At 40.5% G+C, this 24,197-nt stretch overlaps 6 protein-coding genes across 9 annotated transcripts; 2 read left to right on the forward strand and 4 right to left on the reverse strand.

Annotated features, from left to right (window-relative positions):
- Window positions 1-566: 566 nt before the first annotated feature.
- Window positions 567-4,389, reverse strand: LOC140778347 (enoyl-[acyl-carrier-protein] reductase [NADH] 1, chloroplastic-like). Its single transcript, XM_073123016.1, has 13 exons — window positions 4,094-4,389; window positions 3,298-3,592; window positions 2,834-2,943; window positions 2,689-2,744; window positions 2,492-2,576; window positions 2,357-2,404; window positions 2,068-2,142; window positions 1,864-1,975; window positions 1,583-1,634; window positions 1,432-1,483; window positions 1,272-1,329; window positions 948-1,046; window positions 567-857 (listed from the first exon to the last, which is right to left on the reverse strand). The coding sequence occupies exons 2-13, from the start codon at window positions 3,548-3,550 to the stop codon at window positions 727-729; spliced, it is 1,131 nt and encodes a 376-aa protein (XP_072979117.1). The 5' UTR covers window positions 3,551-3,592; window positions 4,094-4,389; the 3' UTR covers window positions 567-726.
- Window positions 4,390-4,921: 532 nt separating this feature from the next.
- LOC140779743 (11 kDa late embryogenesis abundant protein-like) lies at window positions 4,922-5,435 on the reverse strand. The gene is made up of 2 exons (XM_073124982.1): window positions 5,300-5,435; window positions 4,922-5,210 (listed from the first exon to the last, which is right to left on the reverse strand). Exons 1-2 carry the CDS (start codon window positions 5,405-5,407, stop codon window positions 5,013-5,015), a joined length of 306 nt encoding a protein of 101 aa, XP_072981083.1. The 5' UTR covers window positions 5,408-5,435; the 3' UTR covers window positions 4,922-5,012.
- A 2,392-nt stretch (window positions 5,436-7,827) lies between these two features.
- On the forward strand, window positions 7,828-10,700 carry LOC140777529 (fatty acid desaturase DES2). Its single transcript, XM_073121693.1, has 2 exons — window positions 7,828-7,986; window positions 9,205-10,700. The coding sequence occupies exon 2, from the start codon at window positions 9,232-9,234 to the stop codon at window positions 10,393-10,395; it is 1,164 nt and encodes a 387-aa protein (XP_072977794.1). The 5' UTR covers window positions 7,828-7,986; window positions 9,205-9,231; the 3' UTR covers window positions 10,396-10,700.
- Window positions 10,701-12,434: 1,734 nt separating this feature from the next.
- On the reverse strand, window positions 12,435-13,767 carry LOC140779233 (VQ motif-containing protein 25-like). 2 transcript variants are annotated; one of them, XM_073124229.1, is made up of 2 exons: window positions 12,772-13,767; window positions 12,435-12,603 (listed from the first exon to the last, which is right to left on the reverse strand). In XM_073124229.1, the coding sequence occupies exons 1-2, from the start codon at window positions 13,175-13,177 to the stop codon at window positions 12,572-12,574; spliced, it is 438 nt and encodes a 145-aa protein (XP_072980330.1). In that variant the 5' UTR covers window positions 13,178-13,767; the 3' UTR covers window positions 12,435-12,571. The 2 variants fall into 2 exon arrangements, with proteins under 2 accessions (XP_072980330.1, XP_072980329.1); XM_073124228.1 differs by having other exon boundaries at window positions 12,766-13,767.
- A 792-nt stretch (window positions 13,768-14,559) lies between these two features.
- LOC140779797 (putative pentatricopeptide repeat-containing protein At3g05240) lies at window positions 14,560-21,145 on the forward strand. Of its 3 annotated transcripts, XM_073125064.1 has the most exons (7): window positions 14,560-14,609; window positions 14,711-14,822; window positions 16,022-16,119; window positions 16,969-18,892; window positions 19,048-19,078; window positions 19,576-19,666; window positions 19,812-21,145. In XM_073125064.1, the coding sequence occupies exon 4, from the start codon at window positions 17,274-17,276 to the stop codon at window positions 18,825-18,827; it is 1,554 nt and encodes a 517-aa protein (XP_072981165.1). In that variant the 5' UTR covers window positions 14,560-14,609; window positions 14,711-14,822; window positions 16,022-16,119; window positions 16,969-17,273; the 3' UTR covers window positions 18,828-18,892; window positions 19,048-19,078; window positions 19,576-19,666; window positions 19,812-21,145. The 3 variants fall into 3 exon arrangements, with proteins under 3 accessions (XP_072981165.1, XP_072981164.1, XP_072981166.1); XM_073125063.1 differs by having other exon boundaries at window positions 16,969-19,078; XM_073125065.1 differs by lacking the exon at window positions 16,022-16,119 and having other exon boundaries at window positions 16,969-19,078.
- An 833-nt stretch (window positions 21,146-21,978) lies between these two features.
- LOC140779327 (protein CUP-SHAPED COTYLEDON 3) lies at window positions 21,979-23,928 on the reverse strand. Its single transcript, XM_073124351.1, has 3 exons — window positions 23,555-23,928; window positions 22,993-23,267; window positions 21,979-22,637 (listed from the first exon to the last, which is right to left on the reverse strand). The coding sequence occupies exons 1-3, from the start codon at window positions 23,754-23,756 to the stop codon at window positions 22,170-22,172; spliced, it is 945 nt and encodes a 314-aa protein (XP_072980452.1). The 5' UTR covers window positions 23,757-23,928; the 3' UTR covers window positions 21,979-22,169.
- Between the last annotated feature and the right edge of the window lie 269 nt (window positions 23,929-24,197).

A 24,197-nucleotide genomic window follows, 5' to 3' on the forward strand; every position in this document is an offset into this window, starting at 1 on the left:
CTTGACAAGATTTGGAAGTAGAACTAGAGTCAGATTAACAACATCTTGGATATGATTTAGTTCTGAATCGCACTTTGTGGAGTACCTCTAATTATTTTTGTACTACTTTTTCTCCGTCATTTGTAGCAAATTTTCATTTCAATGTTTGATCTCGTATTGCTGAATTCATTTTTGTTGAATAAGAACGGTAGTTTTCTTTATGTTGGTATGTTTGGTTACATCAATATTGAGGATATGATATAATAAGCATCTGGATTAGGAACCAGTTATCTTACTGCTGGTTGACTCTTATTTATTCTGATCAATTTTAACTTGCAGTTTATTTCGAACTGGAACATAATTCTTATATTTATTATTCTCAAGCAACGCCGGCATTTACTGTCGTCGTTTGTGTATTACATTTATATTAGTCGGCCTATACCCCCACGAAAGAGAGCCACACGCATGCCACGTGCGACTCGGTAAGCTGAATTTTTCGGCTCAGCGAAGTTGATGGCAACTCTGCCTGACATTTCTTGTGTACCATCTTATGTATTTAGCATAGCGATTTTTTTAATATATATTTTGCATTAGCACTGTCAACTCAAGATATTAAAAAAGAAGAAGCAAGAGTTTATAAAAAATTCTTTTTAACTCTTTATTTGTGGATGACAAGCATCTGGAAGAAACTTAAATTTGTATCGTTCTCTAATTTTAAAGACCCAATTTTTCCCATGCACCTCACTGTTAGACTGTCAGTGTTGGGCTGTCTGTGGCAAGCCCCATCGTGTTTAACCCATTGTCCACATAGACGACGGAGCCAGTTATTGCGGAAGCCAAAGGGGACACCAGAAATGCTGCAGCATTTCCAACCTCATCTGTAATCAATTCACGGAAGAAAAGTGATCAGCGTATAGCTGAAAATTTCACCAATGGAAGATTTAAGCAAACATTTCCTTGTGATCTACCTGCTAACAACTCTTTCTGCAGTGGTGAGTTAGCATATGAATAGTCTATCATTTTCTCAATGAATCCGATGGCTTTTGCAGCACGGCTTCCCAATGGGCCTGAAAATATATTTGACCTAATTTAAATCATCCGAAATCAACTGAAGGAAAAGGCGGAAGATTAGAAACCAAAGCCATTCATTTGATACAATCACATGCAATATTGATGAAGTTCATTCCAGTAAATTGAAGTAAGCTCCAAAAAAGAAGATAGTATTGGTGGATTCTATCAAGCAGACATAATTGGAAAAACAACATCTTCAATTAAGCAACTGCGATGCGTACCTGCAGATATTGTATTAACTCTAATTTTGCCTTTTCTTCCTGCTTCAAAAGCTAGAACCTGCATAAAGGAAAAAAACAAGGCCAAAGCAACTAAAGTGACAAATTCGTACCAAATCAGTGCAATAAGAAAACATTTAAAGAAAAAGTTTCAAGAAAATACTCTGGTGTCACTCTCCAAGGCAGCTTTAGCTGAACTCATACCTCCTCCATACCTGAAGATTTTTTACATTAGAACTTCAAAGCATGATAAATAAGAATAGTTCAGTATCAAGACTGCTTTTAAGTTATCAAACAAGTGAAAGAAAGCATACCCAGGAATCGACCTTTCAGAAGCAATGTATGTTAAGGAGATTGAAGCACCACCTGCAGTATATGGAATGGTAATGAACACAGGAAAAAGAATAAACATCATTGCTATGTCGACGCTCAAGCTTAACCCACAGCCATGTCTATCAAACCGGAGTCAAGCTGGACGAACATCCAGACACCAGCCAGGGTCATGATCATCAAGTATATAGAAAAGCCAGAAATATGTAGATTGTTTTCTAAAATTAATGAGAAATAAAAGATAGCTCAATTCCTGCAATTATACCTGGATTCATTATTGGAAGGAAGTGTTGCAATAATGAAACAAAAGAATAACTAGATGCTGACATAGCAGCGAGGTACCCTTTTCTGGATGTCTCTAGCAGGGGTTTAGTAACCTGCATTTCCAAATATCCAAATGGTAGATGCGTCCTCACAGACCATAAAAAATAATGGGTTTAGATATGTCTCCAAGATAAAGAAACTTTACCTCTGGTCCATTTGCAAGAGAATGCACGAGAATATCAATGCTTCCAAAATCATTCTTAACACACTCAACTACTTCCTGCAGAAATAGAAGAAAACATACATGATGAGCACCAACAAAACCAAAATTTATAAGACTGTCAGTCAGACCAAATTTGGTCATCATTCTAGAGGCCAAGGAGATGGCAGAATATGAAGATGTGCAAAGATTTTTAAAAAAAACAATCTGTATTTAAGTATTCAAATTAAATATAAAGGAATTAACAGAGCATGACAAAATGTACTGTCCCTACCTTGACAGTCCAATTTGATGAACCTGAATAGCGTTTGTTTGTTTTAACCTGTATGAAACCACAAAAAACATTAGTATATCCTTCGTCCAGACAAATATAGTCTGAGTGCATAAACTGATAGACTTCTCATCTCACATCTTCAGGTACATCCTCAGGGGTATCAAAAACCGCATCTAGTGGATATACTTTGATAATTTCCATTAGAGAACCATTAGCTAACCTGCAGCACGGTTAACATCATATATTTATGTTGACTATATGACCAATTAATGATAAAATCTACCTATACAGTTCAGAAAAATAAAATGCAAGTTTTAAGCAGCGGCACTAACTGGCGTGACGCATCAAATTTGCCCCGCCTCAAGCTAGTCTCAAAAATATTGAGAGCCTGCAGAAAGAACACAGTTTTGAAAGCTTGTCAGATGATGTTTGCTAGTTTACCCCCGAGCTATTGGTAGGTCAATAGAGCTCACATACAGGCACCCATGTGCCAACAAGAATGTCCGCACCAGCAGCAGCAAGAGCCTTGGCGATTGCCCAACCATAACCATTGTCGTCAGCTACGCCAGCAATAAATGCCCTTTTACCTGATAAGATGACCATACTGAAGTTATTGAAACTAGAAAGCTCAAAATACTGAAGAGATAAGATGCAGCAACAGAATTCAGTAAGATTGGATTATGTTCCAATTTTACTAATATCACTCGTATGTTTCACCTTTTGCATTTCTCAGGCTGCCCTACTTTCCAAAGATGTACTGACTAATGAGACAAGACAAATAGAGACTTTAATGAATATTTTGTAGGATACTAGAAGAATTCCTTTTCGTGGTCAAACTAAAGGAGGAAGACAAAAACATGTGGAAGTTCAGCTATATTGTAAAATAAAAGGTTGTTATTCCAAGTCAAGCATGAAATGTAATGCAAAAGATATTGTTTTACCTCTCAAGTCGACAGGCAGTCCTGAAACACCTTCTTTCCCACTTTCACTAGACATTGCCTTTGGAACCAAACTAGTGAACTTCAACGAAGCAGATGTAGAACTCTGGCAAAGAGGTTTCCTGGAGGACATGTAAGAGGGATTAACTGTCCCTTTGACATCAACTGCTCTACATGACATGGACATTCTCTGACATGGGGAAATGCACGGCTTTGTGTTTGTCATTTGAAGGTATCCAGCCGTTATCATTGACATCTTCTATCGGCTATACTTCCAAGCGCTGATCTTAAAGATTTTCTGTCAAGTTGAAAGACAAAACAGACTTCATAACATAAAGTATGGAATGGTTTTGTAGATCATGAACGTCCTAAAAATGTGAAAAAATTTCAACCCAAAATTGGGGAACTCTTAACTAACTGGAATGGCACTTCCGAAAACAGCACGCGTTAATCCAAGCAGGGTAATCGTACGCTAATACCACTTTACGATTTTTACTTGATCTCTAGTAGCATGCTAATTTCAAATGTCTCCCACAGAAGAGAGTTTATATATATATATATGTTCATTCCCTTCCGTTATTGCGAAGTTTTTCTTCAAATCTTTGTAATATACAAGCTTCATTCTTCGACAAATTGCAACCAGATGCATTCCAATAAACACCGGAAAAATAATTAGAAGAAAAACACAAATTGGACGGTTCTTGCACCGATGGATTAAAGTGAACGTCTGCATTCCATCAAAATTAAAAAGGGATCGTAGATCATGAACGCTGGCTACATTTTCCAAATCGAAACTCACCTATTGAAGCAAAGCCTCGGTGTCTTCCCCTCGAATCGACGCCGCCTTTCCAAACTCCTCAGATCTGAAGTAGATAAGAAGAGAATCAGACGATGGATTTAAACGAGGGGAGGCGAAGGGATCGATGAGATCGAGGTGGCGCTTAAGAAATTTTTATCGCTTTCGGAGAGATCGAGGAGAACTCGCCAGTCCCTTGGCGGTTATTAGGGTTTGGGTTTTTGGATTTGGAATGGAGAGATCACGCTCTCTACATGGGTGTCATGTGGTAAACGACAGCAAGAGAGGAGAGACGTTTATTAGTTTATACGAGGAGCTGAACTGAGCTAATTGGCGGAACATTTTTCCTATACCTCTTTTTAATTACAGTTGGGAAGTTGGTGGGTGAGCTCAACTGCCAAGGGGGAGTCTGGGGAAGGAACCGGGATTGGCAACAATCCCAGTAACACGAAATTCTGAGACATGTCTGACGAGATCACCTCGAGAATCATAGGCTTAATTCGGCCTCGTTCGGGTTGTCAACGGGCTTGATCCTGGCCCACACTGTAGGCAAGTGAGTACCGAGCTGGGCTGGCCTTTAACAAGCCTAAACATCTATCGCGCTTGTTGTAAAAAACTAATACTCCCACAGCTATAGACTCCGTATTGAATTAAACAACCTGTTTTATTAATGTCCCTAAATGGTGTATCTAAGTCCAATCCAATTTAAAGCTCGAGATTGCAATCCAATCCAATCCAATCTGTTGAAATATCACCACTATACTCTTTTAATTAATAATTACAAGGCAAAACTGAAGGACATTAACCACACACAAACCGTCCGCTATTACTCGTTGCTCGTTACTCTTTTTAAGTCCATAACACGTAAACTAAACTCCAACAAAATACACAACATTAGATACTATGCAACTACTAACTCCCCCTAAACAGCCGAGCCAGTGCTGCTCCCGAACCCGCCGGTGTGCGGGTGGTGCCCGATACCAGTACCGGTAGTAGCTCTCTCTTCAGCGTGTTGCTCCTTCGCAGCACGCTTCTCAGCCTCCGCCTCGCCTTTCCTCATCTCTTCACGCTCCTCCGCCGCCATCTTCTCCGCCGGATCCCGCGACCTCATCTTCTCCGTCTATACTCACCAGTTTAAGTGGAGTGATAGTTAGCAGGTAAGAAGACAAGGTTACCTCAGGTAAGAATAAAAAAGAGAATAGAGCTAACCTTTTCCTCGACAGTCGCCTTGGCCTTCTCCGTGCCGGCCTTGGCGGAGGCCGCCACGTTCTCGGCCTTCTCCTTGGCAGTCGCCATCGCGCTCTTCCCGCTCTGCATCTTTGCTCCTCTTTGAGATTCGCGCGTGTTTCCGATACGTCTAATTTAAGGTATGTACATCTATCAGGGGGCGTACAATATATATATGGAAGTGGCAATGGCTAAATATTGTTGACACGTAGAAGAATACGTGGCATTCGAGTTGTGCTACGTGGCGGGAGAGGGCGAGCAAGCGACTCACTATGTGGCGTGGCGAGCGAGTCGCTCCACATCTTCCGTCTTTCGACACGTTTGATGGCAATTAATTAAAGGATCGATAGAAGAATTGGGTTGATGTTAAAGTGGCGGGAGAGGACGAGCAAGCGACTCACTAGGGTTAAGTTTAACAAAATATTCAATCCTTTGAAAAGAAATGCTTGGCATGCCACAGCTATGCTTATCAACGTTAGGTTGTATGTAAGGCATTTTTCGCGTGGTGTATATGATCCGACAGTATTTTTTGGAGACATCCATTTAGATGTCATCGCTAGAGAGGTCACTCTTTGGAGTAGGATGTCGTTGGAAATCACCATCGTACTAGAACGTTTATGTTTTCTTCTGTATGTCATGTAGACATTTATGGTGCCTAGCTACTTAAGCATAAATAGTTGTTAGTAGTCGGTATGTAACCCTTAGTCAGACATGAATTTTGATTTTTCGATCTATAATAAATTGGATGGATTTAGTATAAGTAATTCTAGAATTAAATTGGATTTTTCATGAGAAGTTCAAATCCAGTCTATTATCAGATCGAATTTGAATCTTACTCGAGGTCCATATAATTCAACAAAAAAAAAAGGAGTAAATATAAATATTATAATTATCTATTCATTTAATGTCTAATAGATATATAGATATAGATCAAATCAACTGAATTTGATCTAGTTACACATTTTCTTTTTATTTTATTTTATTTTGGTTAGCTCACTAGTTTTCTTGGGAACCAGATGAATGTGCAACATGAGAGATGCTTAATTGAATGGAAAAAAAACGCATGCAAAGAACACGTGGATATATAAGGACAGTCTGAAGAAACGTCAACAAAATTATATACGCGATCTCGTTGACATATCGTGTAAAAACCATTTGGCAATGTTGGCTTAGAGGCTTAATTTCCGCCTGCACAGTAGAAGATTGACGAATACACACATCTGAGTCTGTGACACGCAACCAGTACTACCGGTACTACTACTTCCCGTGGTTATTAAAGTAGGGAAGTGACATAGAGTAGACACCTGGATGTGGAATTTAGCAAAATTAATCTTACTATATTTGAGACAACCATGCAACTATATGACTAAATATGTGGTTTAATGTAGTGGTTAAGCAAATGTACTACTCTGAAATTGAACTCGTCGTGCAGTTGGTAGTTGTATTTGATTAAACAAGTGGAAAGAAGTGATGACAATATTATTGTATATTGCATCTCACACCAAAAAAAATTAAGTGAAAGCGAATGTTATCTCTGTTGTTAGGTCGTATGTCGCCACTCTAAGGACAGTTCACCAAACTTCAACCAATCGTACACACAATATATCACTGTAGCATATCTAACCATATATCATTAATAGACAGTAATGGTTCTATTAGAAAATAAAAATTGTAGTTTAATGTTCTAATTGCTATAAAATTAAAATCAAGTTGGTCTGCAATCTGCACGAGTCATAAATATATATATATTTTTGTATTATAAATGAGCCTTTCGGGTTTATTATTGAGTAATCATATCATAATTAAATTAAAACAACTAGAATTTAATTATGCTTTACAGAGTTAAATTATCGGATCGGGTTAAACAATGGGCAGCCCAATAAGGAGGAGGCGTTATGAGTTATGAGGCATCATCCAATTGGGAAAGGCGAGATTGCCCTCATACTGGACCAACCTTGAGGAGCCCATTGGAGAACGGCTGGAACTGTCGGGCCTCCCATGACCAAATACGGACCAAGTAATGAGGATGGGCTCCGTATTGGAAACGTAGTTCAGTTGCAATTTGTCCGCAAAATCAAGATAAGAGGGCTGCGCCAAATCCAGGACGGGCAAAGTCGTCACTAAATTATGTGGAGTTGACGTGGCTCCACGAATCGAGAGCGCACTTCGATCTGCCGCCATGTGGAGCCACCACCGAGCCACTTGCTCACTCTTGTGGACGAGTGTTCCCCGTCAGTTCCTTTAAATCTCCGGGGTGTAATTGTCATTTAGGTAATAGGTGAGTTTTAGTCTTCGGAAATCCTGGCCGGTGCAATTTAAGTGTAACGGACGGTGCAGATGATGTCGGTGTGGGGACTCGTTGTCCGCACCCGTGATCTCCTGCTCACCGGCTCATCAGATTAGCGAATCATTGGTTGACACGTCCGGATTGCGGGATCCTCGAGGCGGGAACGCTTTGTCAGCAGGGTGGGGACCGCTTGACGGAAACAGAGCGAGAAGAGCTTAAATCGAGACCCCTGAAGAGCGAAGAGACCCCCTCCCCTCTCCGTCTCCTCAGAAGGCCAAGGGGCATCCAGGAGGTGAGGAGGAGGGAAGAGGAGAGTGACGAGGCGATCGTAGAGTATATTTATCTCTCTTTCTCGGATTAATCCGGGAGAGGTTTGTATCAGGTACGGGGATTCATCTGTTCTTTGTTTCTTCTTGTTAGATCTATGTTTGAAGCCATCCATGAGTTTTTAATCGCCTTTTCTTTTAGATTCTCGTAAGATTTTTTTCTTCTTCTATAGTTGTGCAAACTCATTGTTGCGATTTATTTGGTTCGATCTGAAGCCTTTCTTTCTCCGGATTCGATTTTGAAATATTAATGCAGGCCGAGATTGCTTCCCTCCGAGATATTTTGAACTATTGAACGGAATTTTTTTATTAAAAAATTGGTATTATATTCTATAAAAAGAGTTGTGTCTATCTGCTCTCTTTTCACGGCGTGGTGAGCGTGATGATTAGATAATTAGTCTTGGGAACCGGAAACGTGCATCAGTTGGGTCCTCTAATTTTGTGGGCCGCTAATTCATTTGACTAAGTTAATTAGTACTATATTTGGGAATCTCCTACTCGACAAGGAAAAATGATGACGATGAGAACCTTTATTTGATTATTGTAAGAGAAAGATAAGCGGGTTTAGTGTCATTCTGAATGATAAAGTTTAAAAGGCAATTTATTTTCTCCAACTCTGTTATTGGAATGAATGGAGAAGAATATTTTAAATTAATGTAATTTTATTTGCATAGAAAGTTTTTCGATTGTGGCGCCTTTACGAGATCTCGTGACCTGCCCCCCCCCTCCCCCCGTTATATTCTCACTAATTGAACAAAATAAAAAAGGAAAGCATTTGATGCTTCTGCCATCCCCCTGGTGCAACAGCCTGGCACTTCTGTTTGGTTCGAGTAAAAGATAAGTAAATACAAATTAGTGCATCCATGTGCCTTTTTATCTTTCCAGAATGGTTCTCTATTTTTCAGTTGTACGGAATGATGGAGATCGAAATTAACTTATTACTTAGTCTTTTTATTATAAAATAACGCACCTGATTTGCCAAATGTAGAGTAGTCTTTATATTGTTGTAATTTTATATAACTGGAGACCATATAATTTGTATTAGCCAACTAACGTAGTGTCTATCCTAAAAATGAAGGCATTTTTTTTTCTTCTAATAATAATGGTTGACACAGTCCGGCCTCCGTCGTTCCAGGCGGCTGCTTCCTCGCGCTTTCTCACCGGCATTTAGTCAAACACCACGTTTTCGTCTTCTTTGTTGTATTTCTACTTCCTTCTTTTAAGAAAAAAAAAAACTTATCTATCTCTAAGTGCACGCCTCCTCTCTCGTACAGGGAGGAGTTGTCCAAACCCAAGCAGCAATGGGAGCCGGCGGTCGGATGACGGTGAAGGAGCAAGCAGAGCAAGGAGAGGAATTCCATCGCTCCGGCGAACCCGTCCGCCGCTCTCCGACCGAGAAGCCCCCGTTCACACTTGGCCAGATCAAGAAAGCCATCCCGCCCCACTGCTTCCAGCGCTCCGCTCTCCGCTCCTTCTCCTACGTCGTCCACGACCTCCTCATATCCTCCATCCTTCTCTTCTTCGCCCTCGCGGTCATCCCATCCCTCCCTTCCCCCCTCCACTACGTCGCTTGGCCTCTCTACTGGATCTTCCAAGGCTGCGTCTTGACCGGCGTCTGGGTCATCGCCCACGAGTGCGGCCACCACGCCTTCTCTGACTCCTCCCTCCTCGGCGACCTCGTTGGCCTCGTCCTCCACTCTGCCCTCCTCGTCCCTTACTTCTCCTGGAAGTACTCCCACCGTCGCCACCACTCCAACACCGGCTCCCTCGACCGCGATGAGGTATTCGTCCCTAAGACTAAGCCCGCCCTCGCCTGGTACTCCCGCTACCTCAGCAACAACCCCCTCGGCCGCGTTGTGACCCTCCTCATCCAGCTCACCCTCGGCTGGCCCCTCTACCTCGCCCTCAACGTCTCCGGCCGCCCCTACCCCCGCTTCGCCTGCCACTTTGACCCCTACGGCCCCATCTACTCCGACCGCGAACGCATCCAAATCTTCATCTCCGACGCCGGCGTCCTTACCGCCGGTTACGCCATCTACAGCCTCGCCTCCTCCCTCGGCTTCTGGTACATCGTGCGGATCTACGGTGTGCCGCTCTTGATCGTGAACGGATGGCTGGTGCTCATCACCTATCTCCAGCACACCCACCCCGCCCTGCCGCACTACGACTCCAGCGAGTGGGATTGGCTACGTGGCGCCCTCGCGACCGTCGATCGAGATTACGGAATCCTCAACCGGGTCTTCCACCACATCACGGACACCCACGTGGCGCACCACCTGTTCTCGACGATGCCGCACTACCACGCCGAGGAGGCGACGAAGGCAATCAAGCCAATCCTTGGGGAGTACTACCAGTTCGACGGCACGCCGGTGTTCAAAGCCATGTGGCGCGAGGCGGCGGAGTGCGTGTACGTGGAGGAGGGGAGCACTAAAAAAGGGGTGTTTTGGTACAACAACAAGTTTTAAAGTTAATTGTCGTAATTTTGGTTAGGGCCCACGAGCCACTTTATCACCTTAGTGCTCTCCTCCTTTGAAAGGGGGAGGGGAAGCCTTTTGGTAGTAGTGAGTGGTTTGTGTGGTGTTTCGTGATGCTTTCTTTGTTCGTTCGTTTGGTTCGCTTTTGTTCTTTGCTCCTGTCCTCGCGTTCTGTGTCTTCCCTCGTCTCGTGCTTAATTAAACTACATACCAAAGTTACGGAAGAGGAGAATAAAAGTAATTGGGAAAGAGGGAAAGACTTTGGTTATTATCATAAGAAAATTTCGTTCGATTCTTGTGCTCTCTCTGTCGATGCATACTACTTTTTATCTATCAAATTTTCAGTATAGTTTACTTAAATTCACCCTTTAACTTTTTACCTTCCTTTTGGTTCCTTAAGCTCGTCGAGAGACTAATAATGTGCGTCGGCACATCATTCGACTTTTGGAGTAGCCAATGAGATTATGCCATACAAACATGTTACATGAAATTCTCCACTTTACGCAAATTATGAGGGAAGATTCCCATTCATACCTACCAAGTCCAAGTGATTAGGTAGTGGACTTATCCGATTGGAGGATTATATGAATGCCCGATTGGCCTTGTTCCCGGGTGGCTGACATAGAAGGAAATATATCAATAAGAACATATGGATAATGGATCTAATGGAGGCCTCTACTTTGGAACTTTTTCAGCCATAGCATAAGGATACGAAGCCTCTACTTTGGAACATATGAACATTAGGTTTTATTTGGGCCAGTTATATGAAAGATTTCTTCGGACAAAATTCAGAAAACGTTTCACAACTGTGTCGTCCCAATTGTGGCTGGCTTTCTAACCTTCCTAGATAGCAAATCTTTTAGTGCATCACTGGCCACCCAAGTCGTCTATACTAATTAAAGAGCTGTTCCTCCAATAATAGAGTCAGATTCTCTCTAGTTTGTGGGATCCAATGACTCGACAAAAATGATAGAGCGATGCTTAGCTCACAATAGACAACACTATAAATATAATAAAATATTAAGAATGAGGGACCAAGAAACTAAAAGAATGAGGCATGATCTTGATAGACTCATAAGAATAAAGAGTTTCGAGTCAGTCTGTAATCCCATTATGGTGGTCTAAGAAACGGGCCCGTGAATCGTCCAAAGATCAAGAATCACCAACCTACGACAGAAAAGAAAAAAAAAAAATCTAACATATAAAGACATGTAGCAGGAAGTAGGCAATGAAAACCAAAACAAATCTCCCACAAAAAGTGCATTGCCTAGATTCGAAGGATAATAGGGGAGCAAGTGGAAGGCAGTTTAGGGTGGCAAAGCATGGCGCTACTGAGACAAGGAGAGGGTAAGTATCAAGACACTGACAAGCATAGATTGTAACTATGCACGGGAGAAGCTAGAAAGGATGGTGAAGCCCAAGGCAGACCAAAGTTTTCGCAAGATCAGAGATAGACCATCTCCATGAACCTTGGCCATGGCTAGAGCACAAGATGGAGGGGGTTCGATGGGCTGTCGACTAGAGAAGATTCGACGAAAATAATTAAAAACACCAAAATCTCGAGGGAAAGAGAGACCCGGCAAAAGGGAATGACTCGGCTTAGTCAACGCCAACACCCCTCAACGACGATAGCATAGATGATGGCACCAAGAACAACGAGAGGGAAAAGAAGATACTCGAGGAGAAATCAGATGAAGATTAAATAGTGATAAAAATAGGAAAGGGAAAAGAACATAAGGAGAAAAGGGGAAAAAGAGAGAAGAAAGATGAAGATGGAGACTCTCTAAGAGGGAGAAAATTATCTCCCTCTCTCTGTAACCACTCGAGGTAGAAGAGGAGAGGGTAGGAAGATGTTGGCATCAACTGAAAATAGCTCTTCAAAAGAGAGAAGGAAAATGCGGTCAAAACCCTATAGTATAACTAGGCCTTTCACTAGAGAGTCTAACTCTACTAAAAGATAACTCCCGTATTCTTCGTGAATCCAAATGTATTATACAAAAATTACAAGCATCTGTAGAAGAAAATAACCAAGAAACTATGATACAACTTATCCCATCTCTCTCTTTTTAATTACAACAACCGCATCAATGTATCAAATTCTACAGATGAAAAAAGAACAAACATAGCAGCATGCCGCTCATATATCCACATTCTAAAGATGCGCATATTAATCCTGACCTCTTTTGAATTCAAGCCCACCTACAAATCACACCAGCAGATTAACGAATTAAAGGGGAAAAAAAAAGAATTATAAGCATGATCAAGATTTTTCTCTAATTTTTTCTTCTAAGGATCACTAAGCGATTTCATCTCCGATTACATCTATATGAGAAGAAGTCAAAGTTAGCAATGGGAGATCACCAAGACCTTGGAAGAAACCATCCATCTCACCCAACTCACGAAGAAAACCAGCACCTGAGTTGCTTCCAACCCACAACTCCCTCTCTTCCTCCTCTTTATCTAACTCTCTCTTAACTCCCACATCTTCTTGCTTGCACCTCATTGTAGCCTCCGCATTTGCCGTCGCAGGAAGAGCCTTCTTGTCCTTCTTCTTCTTTCTGCTTTCTATAATCTTTGATGGCTTTCCGGTAAGCCTCTGCACGAGCTCGCGGAAATTTGCGGGATCCGTCTTTATGATCTCGGGTGCAAATATGTGCACAATTCTGATCTTTGGCTTCAGCTTTGTGATCTCACGTGAACTTTCGCTTACGGAGAGAATCCGAGGCTGTGATTGAAGACGTCTGCAGCTGTTAGGATTCACCACCTCCTCCATTTTTTGCTCTTCCTCTTGTATGATGGAGAGAGATTGAGAGAAAGAGTGGATGAGGAGATATTGAATGATGTACTGCAAGATTAGAAGCAAGGTTGTTTGTTGGAGATGCAACAAAAACTTGATGACAAGTTTAGGAAGAAATGAATTTGACTAAATATATTGAGAAGGTGTGTATAACTCTACATAGATTGGTGGGTGTAACTTGATATTTTAATATGAGGAAGGAAGGGGAGACGAGAAGAAGAAAACAAGTACTATTGGAGGCAAGTTTGGGTGGTGTGTGGATAAATATTACTAGATAAAATAATACAAAGTCAATACCGAAGAAAGAGAACAAACTAGAAAGAGGTCACCTTCGTATAGTCCCTTAGACATGCATGGAGGTACATCAAGAGATGGATAACCATTTAAATGCCGTTCTAAGTTATATCTCTTTTCTTTTAATTTCTTGACAACCTTGGTAGATTCCATATGTATTTTATCTTAAAAATTGCAACTAATGCCAAATTGTGCAAGTTGTTTAAGTTGTCTTACAGGTCAATCCTAACCAGTAGTCAAGTTTGGAGCGTTGGCATTTATTCCTTGCCACAAAGATTTAGAATATCGGGGTTAACTTGTTACATATCTTTTGCTTGTATTTGTATATGTACAGTTGTTATATTTAAGAGGATAAGAGCCGTAAGTACAGGCACTGTGGGAATCTTTGAAGGATAAAATAGAGCTGGCGAAGAGAACAAGGATGCAACTATCTATTTTGTTGGTTACCTCACTGCGATTCCACCTTACTAACTCCAATTATTCTATCATAGCTAAGCATAATTGTACTCAAAGTAGCATTTGTTCGTGGTTGTCGATAAAATGTTACAAAATAAACGTGCTAGTCTTGAACAAACTCAGATCCTGTGTCAACCATTTATGGCACATCATCTTCAGAATATCTCTCTCTTGCTTTTATGTCAACTATATCAAAAGGGTTGTGATATAACTTCTTTAATATTTAAACGACCTAAATAAACCTTTCATACGAGAGTAACATTTAGTATCGATTGATTTGAGGAAGTATTAATTTTGTGGAGCATTTTGGTTTGACTTGTGTGGAAATATATGGTGGCATCCCGCCACGTGTCGATCGCGCACCCGCTCCTTAATTGGAACCAACTCCCAAGTCAGACGGACTACCGCTTCACCTATAATCACTTGACGGATGAAGGGCTCCAATAAGAGATAGAACCCGAATCCGATTAGGAGTATAGGCTACGACCTCGTACGAGTATTTTGACTCATATACTGGCATAATTGTGACGTTATCTCTCTCTCTCTCTCTCTCTCTCTCTCTCTCTCTCTCTCTCTCTCTCTCTCTATATATATATATATATATATGCCCCTCAGTTCTTCGATCCCGCTCTGGTATCGTTCGAATTGGCATCCCACGGTAAGATCTCTTCCGCCTCTCTTCTTCTTCATTTTCCTAATTCCATACATCCTCAGGAAAATCCTAATCCAAAATCTTTCTTTCTCTCTCCCGAACTCCAGAACCCAACCCATAGCTTTTACTCTCTGTTCGCAAGGATACCGAGAAATCGATGAGAAGTCCGTGGTGATTAGGTGGTACCTATCCAAAGTCCGAAATCGAAGAGATATTTAGGTAATTCCGTCTTCCGCTATCTTTCTCTCTGCCATATTAATTGATTTGGGGCGAGATCGTGTATAGGTTTTAATATAAATTTGGGATTTTGGAGTAATTTGCTCCCCTATTTCTGTCACTCCCATATTTGTTGATTCTGCACCGCACCCTAATTTTAGGCTAAAGATTAGTATAGAATCTGAATAGTTCGCTATGATTGCCCTTTTGGGGATTGGTCTTCTATAACGAAGGAGAACGGTGGGGATGAAGATTATCTGGTTCTTATTATGTTGAAGCCGTAGCTTTATTTCAATGTCTTTAGTTCATGTTGGCTATCAATATACTACAGCTATGTTTATCATGTCCAAATCACAGTTACACATTGATGTCAGGCTTCATTCTAATGTACAGTTATCTGTCATAATTGTACTTCAAACCATTGCCTTAGTTTGACACTTTGGATTAACTTTATGGACGCTGTTTGTTCAAACTTTGTCATTTTCTACCTCAATCTAAGCTAGGAATATGCACATCAAACTATTATGTGATATTTACTTGTAGACAATGGTTAAAGTCTTGATTTGTTAATAACTTACAATCAGGAGTTAATTTGTTGAAATCTATGCAACCAGGGTTGTTATAGACCGAATTCACATGCCAATCTAATGCTAATACAAGTTTGTTGCAGATCCTGGAAGTCATACCAGCTTGTTATCTGATAGGAATCCAGGTCTCGATATAGTGCATATACTGAAAGCTTTGATCCAATATCTTGGGTTCAAGTGAATTTTGGATTGGCATAGTGGTAACCAATAGCCTATCAGATTCACACATAGAGTTTCAGATTCTATACATACATACATATATATATATAGCAGATGTGAATCCACTCCACTAATTCTCCTACTAAAAAAATTGTAAAACTGCTGTAGGAAGTTAATATAAATAATTTATCTAGTAATTTCAGATCCTACATATATGACCTAGAGAATGTTTTACGTCTACATAGTAATGACCATCAGAGATTGATTGCATCTTCAAGGAGTGAGTGAAAGCTATATGATTTATTTAGATCAACATATAGCTATATGGCATGATATACTGATAGTTTTCTAATATATTATAACTAACTTAGAAGTTATTCAGACTATTAGATGATTTAAAGTGAATTTTGCAATCTACTAATTTATGTTCTATGTGCTTGCTTCCATGTCCTAAAGTATCTCTGTAGCATTCTGTGTTAAGGGGATGGAGAATGATAAAGTGAGCATTCTTTGGTTGTAGTCAGCTGTAGCAGATGAGGATCTAACAATTTGTGGTAACCTCTTTCCTCTTGTCCAAGTGTATCAAGTTTTCTAGAGTTGATATTGGTATTCTTTTTCTAGACCTGTTAAACGACTAACAATCTTGAGAATATGGGTGTTAGAAAGTTCTGCCACATGTATCAGTTTTCCCCTGAAGAGATCTCATAATTGATATAATAAGAAAACTTAATCAGGAGTTTCCTTCTTCTGGATTTTATATCAGTTTTTTAAATGTCAGTTGATGGATGAAAACTTAATCAGGAGTTTGGGATTCATTTTTTCACAAAAATGAGCATCTCTCCTGGTTCAGAAATTGCATATTTCCAGTATAACAATCCAACAGAGCATAAATTTGTAAAACTCAAAATTCTGTCCTTAATGCTGGTCGCCTTTAAATTTTCTTACATTTCCATAAGAGTGTTTGAGACTTTCATATATATATATTAAATCAGTTAGAGAGGGAGAATCTATGGTTCTTATTGTAATGTGAAAGGTAGTAATTTCTGAGTAATTTATTTAAAATATAGTGCATGTTTGTACTTTGTTGCTTTTCTTTGTGAAGAAAACATGTTTGTACTTTTTGAATCTTCTTTGAAAAGTAGCACCCTCTTGTTTCTTTACAGATATAGTAAGCGAGAACATTATCAAACCAATAGTAGAAGCAATATGAAATAGAGATTGTGATTCATTATGTTCTAATCGACTCACTAGGTGTGAAATTGAATATCTTTCTTGGCCACAATCAATAAGGATCAGACTTCCTAAGTTACTTTTTGATATCTGATATTAAATGGAATAATTTTTTTTTATTCATATCCAACAGGGATATCCTTTATCAAGTATGAACTATTATATTTTGACAGGTCTCTAAACTAGGGAAGCCCATGGACATTACTGTTTGCATTTTTAGTGAGCCAACTAGTGTTGCAGCTTTTAAACCCCCATCACGAGCCCTTCAAAGAAGTCTCTTTCGAATTTCCCGGTCTTATGCATTTTGGCCTTCGTCGCCTTAGCATACCATGATCAAGAAGCACGCCGTGCTATCTCTCTTGCAAGGATGCCGAAGCTTGAGACAGCTGAAGCAACTCCACGGCTTCATGGTCGTTGCTGCACTCGCCAATGACGTCATTCCCATGAGCAAGCTTGTCGACTTCTTGACCCTCCCGAGATGGGCGACTTCTCCTACGCCCAATCCATCCTACAACACATCAACTTTCGCACCACTTACCTATATAATTCCATCATAAGAGGCATATCTCTCAGTGACGAACCCGAGGCTGCTCTCACTATGTACAGAGACATGCAGCGGTTGGGCCTTTCTCCTGACAACTTCACCTTCCCTTTTGTCCTCAAGGCGATCGATAAAATTCGCCACCCAACCTTTGGATGTTGCGTCCATGCTCGTGTTGCCAAAACCGGGTATGAAGCTGATGTCTACGTTTGCACCACTTTGATCCACATGTATATTTCGTGTGGCGAGATAGGTTCTGCAAGGACTTTGTTTGAGCACGCGGTGAACCGTAATGTCGTCACATGGACTACCATGATTGCTGGCTATGTTGAAGGTGGTCGGGGTAGTGAAGCGATCAATTTGTTTAGAGATATGGAGGTTGCTGGGATGGAGCCTAATGAGATCACTGTGGTGCATGCTCTGGTTGCTTGTGGACAGTGTAGGGATTTGGAAACCGGGATATGGATTCATGACAGACTACTTCAATGGGATATTGATCCAATTGGATCAAATGTTGTTCTTGCAACAGCACTTTTAAATATGTATGCTCAGTGTGGTAGTTTAAAGACTGCACGAGTGCTCTTCGACAGAATGCCTCAGAAGAATGAGGTGTCTTGGAATGCGATGATTGGAGTTTACAACCAGTTTGGCCAGTTTGATGAGGTCCTACGGCTGTTCGAAAATATGCGTACTTTGGGATTTAAGCCAGACAACGTGACATGGCTGAGCGTATTGGGGGCTAGTGCAAATAAGGGAGCTATGATTTTAGGTCAAGGGATTCATGCATATCTAGAGAAGACAAATGGTTTCAGACACATTACTGTTAGCACTTCTCTTATGGATATGTATTCAAAGACTGGGGATGCCCAGAGTGCTCTTAAGATCTTCCATTGTATGAAAGGACGGGATTTGTTGGTGTGGACCAGTATGATAATTGGGCTGGCAAAGCATGGCCATGGCAGGGAAGCTGTGAATCTCTTCAAAGATATGCAACATGATGGTGCTGCTCCGGATCATATAACATTTATAGGAGTATTAACAGCTTGCAGCCATGCAGGTATGGTCGAAGAGGGTCAAGAGTACTTTAACTCTATGAGAAATATTTATGGTATTAAACCCACAATGAAGCACTATGGTTGTATGGTTGATCTTTTCAGTCGAGCTGGCCAGTTAGCAGAGGCTGAGAGATTAGTAAAATCTATGCCAATCCAACCAAGTGTTATGATCTGGGGAAGTATCTTGACTGGTTGTGAGATTCATGGAAAGGTTGATATAGCTGAAAGAATAGGGAGACAGATAATTGAATTAAATCATCAATGCAGTGGAGTGTTTGTTCTTCTTTCCAATATATATGCAGGGGCTGGGAGGTGGCAAGGAGTTGAGCAGACTAGAAAATTGATGTGGCAGAAAGGATTGAAGAAAGTTCATGGCTCCAGTTCTACTGAATGCAGAATATTTCACCTCCATAACTTCACTGCTGCTCTTACGTAGGAATTAAGAGGGAGAAAGAAGAAGGAACATAAAGGCATGGCATCCTGATTGAACTCCTACCCATGGTGCTTTTCTATAACACCTATCATTTCCATTTCTTCCCATCAAATTAAGGTGTTCAAGATGATGGAGTTGAAAAGGGTCTGTTTGTGCTGTTTTTTTCCCCTCCCCTCTTCTATGTTGTCTAATCCCGTCATCCTCTTCTTCTTGTAAATTCCAGATATCTAAGAGGAAGCAAAAGGCACAGAAAGGTAAGATCTGATTTCAACATTTCCTTCTCTTTTGCCTAGAGATTTGCTTTCCTATGTTAAATATCATCTGCTGAGATAGAACATTGCATCTTCATGCCTTTTGATCTTATCAGGAGTTTGCATCAGTAATCGATTAGCCTTTTCATTTAAGCTCATTTTTAACTCTTTTGCTAGTGCAGAAGAAGTCATCTACTGCAATGTTAAGAAGAAAGATTAAATATTGATTCCTATATAAAAGAGTATATTGATTCGTATGTACTTTTTATAGATACAATGGATAGGTAGATTCAATACATTGCAGAAGTTTAGCCTAATGAGATCTCTCTAGTTGGATCAACTGTTGTCTTGACAGAGACTTTTTAGCTATTTATTCTTTCTGTTCCTGCTTAAAAGCAGGTTGCCCTTTGTCCATCAGAGCGACGAGGTTTATTGAAATGCAATAATCAGTATTTGTCACCAGTGGTATTGACCAACTAAGTTCTACAACTCCTTTTCAGGATGTTAGAAACAATGACTTGGCGATGCCTAATGGTGACTCATTCGATTGATGGAGATGGCATGCCAGGGAGGTGAGAGGACTACAATCAGGCAAGTTCTTTTTTCCTGTACATAAACTAATAAACAAGTCATGTATCCTGTAAAATATGATAATTTTTTCGAGATGCTTAAGACATGAAATTTTTTCATAGATTACAATAGTCTAATAATCTTCTTACTCTTAAACATTGGGCAGAGAAGGACTGACAAGCGAACATTATCTATTGTTCTTAAAATTGAAACACCTCGTAAAGCAGCTAATTTATGCCATAAATCACAGTACATGGCAGCGCTGATCTAGAAATAATAGACCTCTGGTAGATGTACTCTTGGAAAAACTATCATCTAACCTCCAAGTCCTTTGTTGCTCACCATGCTGCTTGCATACGAAAAATGAGGTATCCATGTAATCTATTAATCCTGCCTCCATTCTGAAGGTTCTTTTCTCTAGCCAACAGTTAATCCCACAAAAATGGGAAAGGTCAAAGTCTCAATCGTGGAGAGTTGTCCTCTGTTCCTCAGGCAGAGATGGCTTTTGGCCACCCTTTTTTTAAGGACTGAGGGACCCCTGGAACTTAGAGAAAGTGGTGCTTTACAAGCATCAGAGCAAACGGACTATGGGCATTCCTATGATGCTACCAACTGCTGCTTAAATTTTTATCCTTATTTGGTTCTGTCGTGCCAAAATTTGAAGCAATCAGTGAAAGTAAGCTCAATGTGAATGTGGATTGATCTCTTCGTTCTTCATAAAGTAGAGCAAGTCTTCTCCAGATTAGAGTGCGGCTGTGACGAAAGAAGATAAAAGAGGCAGTATGAATTGTCAAGAGACTCTTATATTGCTATAGCTTAAGTACACAGAAATCGGAGATTCACACTGATGGAGAATCACAACGAGGGAGAAATCTCTTTATATAAAGGTCAGTGGTATATGTTAAAGGTAGAAAATGGATAAGAGAATGGCCATATAATGGTTGGTTATCAGAATTTCCTGGGGTGCCTAGAAATCTGCAGCTTTATCTATGGTTTTTAGAGGGCTGATCTCAAGAAGGGGCTGTTTTCATGACTGGTATGAGAAGTAAAATGGCTTTTTTTAAAAGTGAATATGACTGCTCACCTTAACTCCCAGCTCAGGAGCAACTTAGCAAGGTTGAGGAAGCTCACAATCCCCCAAGTCTAGCAGTAGTGCAGTCAATCCAGTAGCTAATCAATCCACAAAACTTTTGAGTATCCTTGAAGCAAAATGTGATCTTCAAGGCAAAAGGGATCACAACTCAGGTTGGACTTTGGGGCACATTGAACACTTGGTTTTATGCCCAAATTTCGATCGGCTGTGACATTGCGGACAAAACAGTAAGAACATTTCATTTATTTGTCTATTTTTAGAAACATGAGAACAATCTTATGAGTTGGGTGACATGGGTGTAGTTGATTTCTCTCTACCTCTCGATTATTACCAACAATCACAGGATTTGATGGAATTGAACTTGTAATTTTATGCATTCACTTCTCTCAAAACTAGTCCGATATTGTTTGCATATCATCATCTTTGTGAATACAAAATAACTACTACATCACAAATTATATTGTTCACATTTCATTAATATATGTTGGTGATCTTGCGAGATAGGATGCCAAGTTAGTGACTTCATTCACAAATAATCATACCTATATACTCGAGCACGCACACGCTCACACACAAATATGATATGAGTCCAAAGTATTATCTTTAATAGGCTAGATAGATATAGACCCAAATCTAGTCAGCTAAATTGATAGGCCCATGGACTGAAGGATTATATTGCCATTCTATATAAAATGCCTACAAAAGTACTTAATCGAAATTAGAAACGTAGATGGCTCGCTAACTCCATGATGTGCCCAAATCGTCCGTGCTAACCTATAACGAAGCTTAACTAAGCTTAGTCCATTTTGAGGTACATACGATGAACTAAATACCAATGTTGCATCATGATGCTACATTCCTTCAAGAGTTTAATGATGCAAACAGGGAATCCAGAGATAGACTTTATGATATAGACAGAAAATGCAGTGCAATCTAAACGAATGCTAGTTTTTTTTTTCCATCGAGAGTATAGTTGATGTTATTGGACACAGTAATTTATGCATGAAAATATATCATCCCGTCTCGAGACACACAATTGTAATAAACTACCCTTCTCAATACACACCAGCGTACAACACCGAGTCACGTCAATCCCAGTCCACTGAGGATCCAACGTCATGCATGCATGCATGCATGTTTTGACGCATCGATCCGTGCAATGCCATGATGCAATCATATCACAAGCCATTCGTGACGTAAATCACATCCATCCATCTGTCCAAAGTTTTTCAATATCACATCATAATTAATAAACACAAATAATTACTCATAAAGTAGTTATATCATAAGAGCTACATAAGAGACTCATAAAAATCTCTCTCCTAAGCTCCATAAGAACGTACAATAGTAGTCACCTAAAGTTACATTCATGTACACAGCGTACTACAAGCACCACCGTGAAGTTATACTAGGAGGTATGGGGTGCGAGATTCAAGAAACCATTGGTCCAGATTCTCCTGCAGCAGTGGAGCCCAACAATGGCATGTCATGAGCTGCTGCTCCAGGGCCAAGAGGAGCAAATCCCATCTCATAGAGAAAAGGGTTCTGTAAGTAAGGTTCTAGCCAATTAGGAACTACCTCCTCGTGAGAGGTCGCGTGTGGAGCTGGGTCTTCTTTCGGTGGGCTTCCTTGGAAGGATGGCAGAGTGGGAGGAGAAGGAAGAGAAGGGAGAGGTGGAAGGGGAAAAAAGGAATTGTGTTCATCTTGGTACTGGAAGTAGGGTTGTTTATTTTGGATGGTTTGGAAGGGGTATTCTAGGGTTTGGAGGTCAAAGAATGGAAGCATGCAAGGGTTGGGAGACGAAGAGGAGGGCCCAAGAAAGTAGGACGGGTTTGGGTAGTATTGGCTCTTCTTATCTCCTCCTGCCTTGTTAAATATCCTGCAGATCACCCATTCTTCCTGCAACAAGATAAAGAAAACAACAAAAAGGAGAGCTTTGTAGTTTAGTATTAATCCTCATCCTGGTCTTAGATAGCCAGGTCTCTACTTGTACTCCTAGTGTAAGTTTGTATATGTAACTTATATATATATATATATATATATATATAAGTATGCATGTCTAGATATACGCATGCTTAATTGTATCTTGTCTATCTTATGCATGAAACTTTATCTACCATAGAGTACAAGCCAAATATATAGATTTCTTAACAAGCATTACTTAATTATATCGATCATCAAATGATGGTCATGAGGGCACGATATAAGATTTCTATGCGACATGTGATGGTCGATCCAGATATTGTAGCATTACCTTGCATGCGTGGCGGCAAGAGAAGTCACCTTCGAGTCGGTACTCGTGTAGGACCCACTTGGTCTTCTCCCCTCGTGGTGCCCTTCCCTTGTAGAAGACTAAGGTCTTCTTCATGCCGACGAGGGCCCCACTGGTTGCGCTGTGGACCTCCCTGTCTTTGCCCGTGGCCTTCCAATAGCCTGCCTCCGTAGCCCTATTGGTCCTCAGCCCAGTTGGATACTTCCTGTCCCTTAAGCTAAAGAAGTACCACTCCCTCTCCCCCATCTTTGCCACATCTAGATCGAGACCCATATATTTATAGGACCAAATATTACAAAAGAAATGAATGAAAGAGTTAGTGCAACACTAACTATAGAGCTAAGTATGACCATATATATATATAAGAAACAAACATGCAAGAGGAGAAGCTAAAAGCTCTCTGAGTTCTCACTATGATCACTCTATCAATGTACTAAAAAACATTGATGTAGTAGAAACGAGTACATTAACAAATTTTCTTAAAGCAATCATTTAGCTAGATATATATATATATATATATATATATATATATATATATATATACCTGGTAGCTCCCATGGTTCACATCTGTTGAGATCAACCTCCACAATGTCCACTGCACAGAAGCCTCCATTAAACACCTTGGAAGCCAGGTAGAAGGTGATGAGCTCTTCATCCGTAGGGTGAAACCTAAACCCCGGAGGTAAACCTTGCTCATTGGTCTCCTCTCCAATTAACTCCAACACCAAGTCTCCCATGTTATGCATCCTTCTTAAGAGCTAGTGGAGAAGAGAAGAACCGCCCTAACAAGAACTTTTTGACACTTGGGTAGTGTTTCGATGATAGAGGAGAAGAGGGCGAGGGGTGTATTATAGGGGAAGCACTGAAACCATAGAGATCTAGGGTAGGGCTATAGCTTTCAGATATAGGTCATTCTTTGATGGTAGTATTGAAGGCTAAGCCTGAGGTTTAAGGGCCAAGGTGCACCTGGAATGGATCCAAATAGGAAACTTGGATAAGCCATATGAGACTGGGAGAGGAGTAAATGCGAAGCGGGGCTGGGAGATTTATGCGTGCATGTGTGAACAAATAGAGAATAAGTACATAGACAGAGTGGGTTTGCTGCAATCGTTTCCATCCAAGACCACCTTAACAGTTGCTGCTACTGTTGCTGCACAACTTTACGATACCACATGTCAAGAGACTGT

The sequence above is a fragment of the Typha angustifolia genome, chromosome 15 (genome assembly GCF_048772165.1).
Source record: "Typha angustifolia cultivar Huaian chromosome 15, ASM4877216v1, whole genome shotgun sequence".
Lineage (NCBI taxonomy): Eukaryota > Viridiplantae > Streptophyta > Magnoliopsida > Poales > Typhaceae > Typha > Typha angustifolia.

Bases quoted from the DNA above. Each gene is read 5' to 3' on its own strand.
- LOC140778347 (XM_073123016.1), bottom strand. From the start codon at position 3,550: ATGTCAATGATAACGGCTGGATACCTTCAAATGACAAACACAAAGCCG. The intron at 2,577-2,688 runs GTTAGTGCCGCT...ACCGTGCTGCAG, and splicing joins AAATTTGATGCGTCACGCCA to GTTAGCTAATGGTTCTCTAA. The intron at 858-947 runs GTAGATCACAAG...AATTGATTACAG, and splicing joins GCAGAAAGAGTTGTTAGCAG to ATGAGGTTGGAAATGCTGCA.
- LOC140779327 (XM_073124351.1), bottom strand. From the start codon at position 23,756: ATGCATAACATGGGAGACTTGGTGTTGGAGTTAATTGGAGAGGAGACC. The intron at 23,268-23,554 runs GTATATATATAT...GTCTCGATCTAG, and splicing joins TGAACCATGGGAGCTACCAG to ATGTGGCAAAGATGGGGGAG. The intron at 22,638-22,992 runs GTAATGCTACAA...ATCTTGTTGCAG, and splicing joins CTTGCCGCCACGCATGCAAG to GAAGAATGGGTGATCTGCAG.
- LOC140777529 (XM_073121693.1), top strand. From the start codon at position 9,232: ATGGGAGCCGGCGGTCGGATGACGGTGAAGGAGCAAGCAGAGCAAGGA.
- LOC140779743 (XM_073124982.1), bottom strand. From the start codon at position 5,407: ATGCAGAGCGGGAAGAGCGCGATGGCGACTGCCAAGGAGAAGGCCGAG. The intron at 5,211-5,299 runs GTTAGCTCTATT...TGGTGAGTATAG, and splicing joins AGGCGACTGTCGAGGAAAAG to ACGGAGAAGATGAGGTCGCG.
- LOC140779797 (XM_073125063.1), top strand. From the start codon at position 17,274: ATGGGCGACTTCTCCTACGCCCAATCCATCCTACAACACATCAACTTT.
- LOC140779233 (XM_073124228.1), bottom strand. From the start codon at position 13,177: ATGGAGGAGGTGGTGAATCCTAACAGCTGCAGACGTCTTCAATCACAG. The intron at 12,604-12,765 runs GTGATCTCCCAT...TGTGATTTGTAG, and splicing joins TGGTTTCTTCCAAGGTCTTG to GTGGGCTTGAATTCAAAAGA.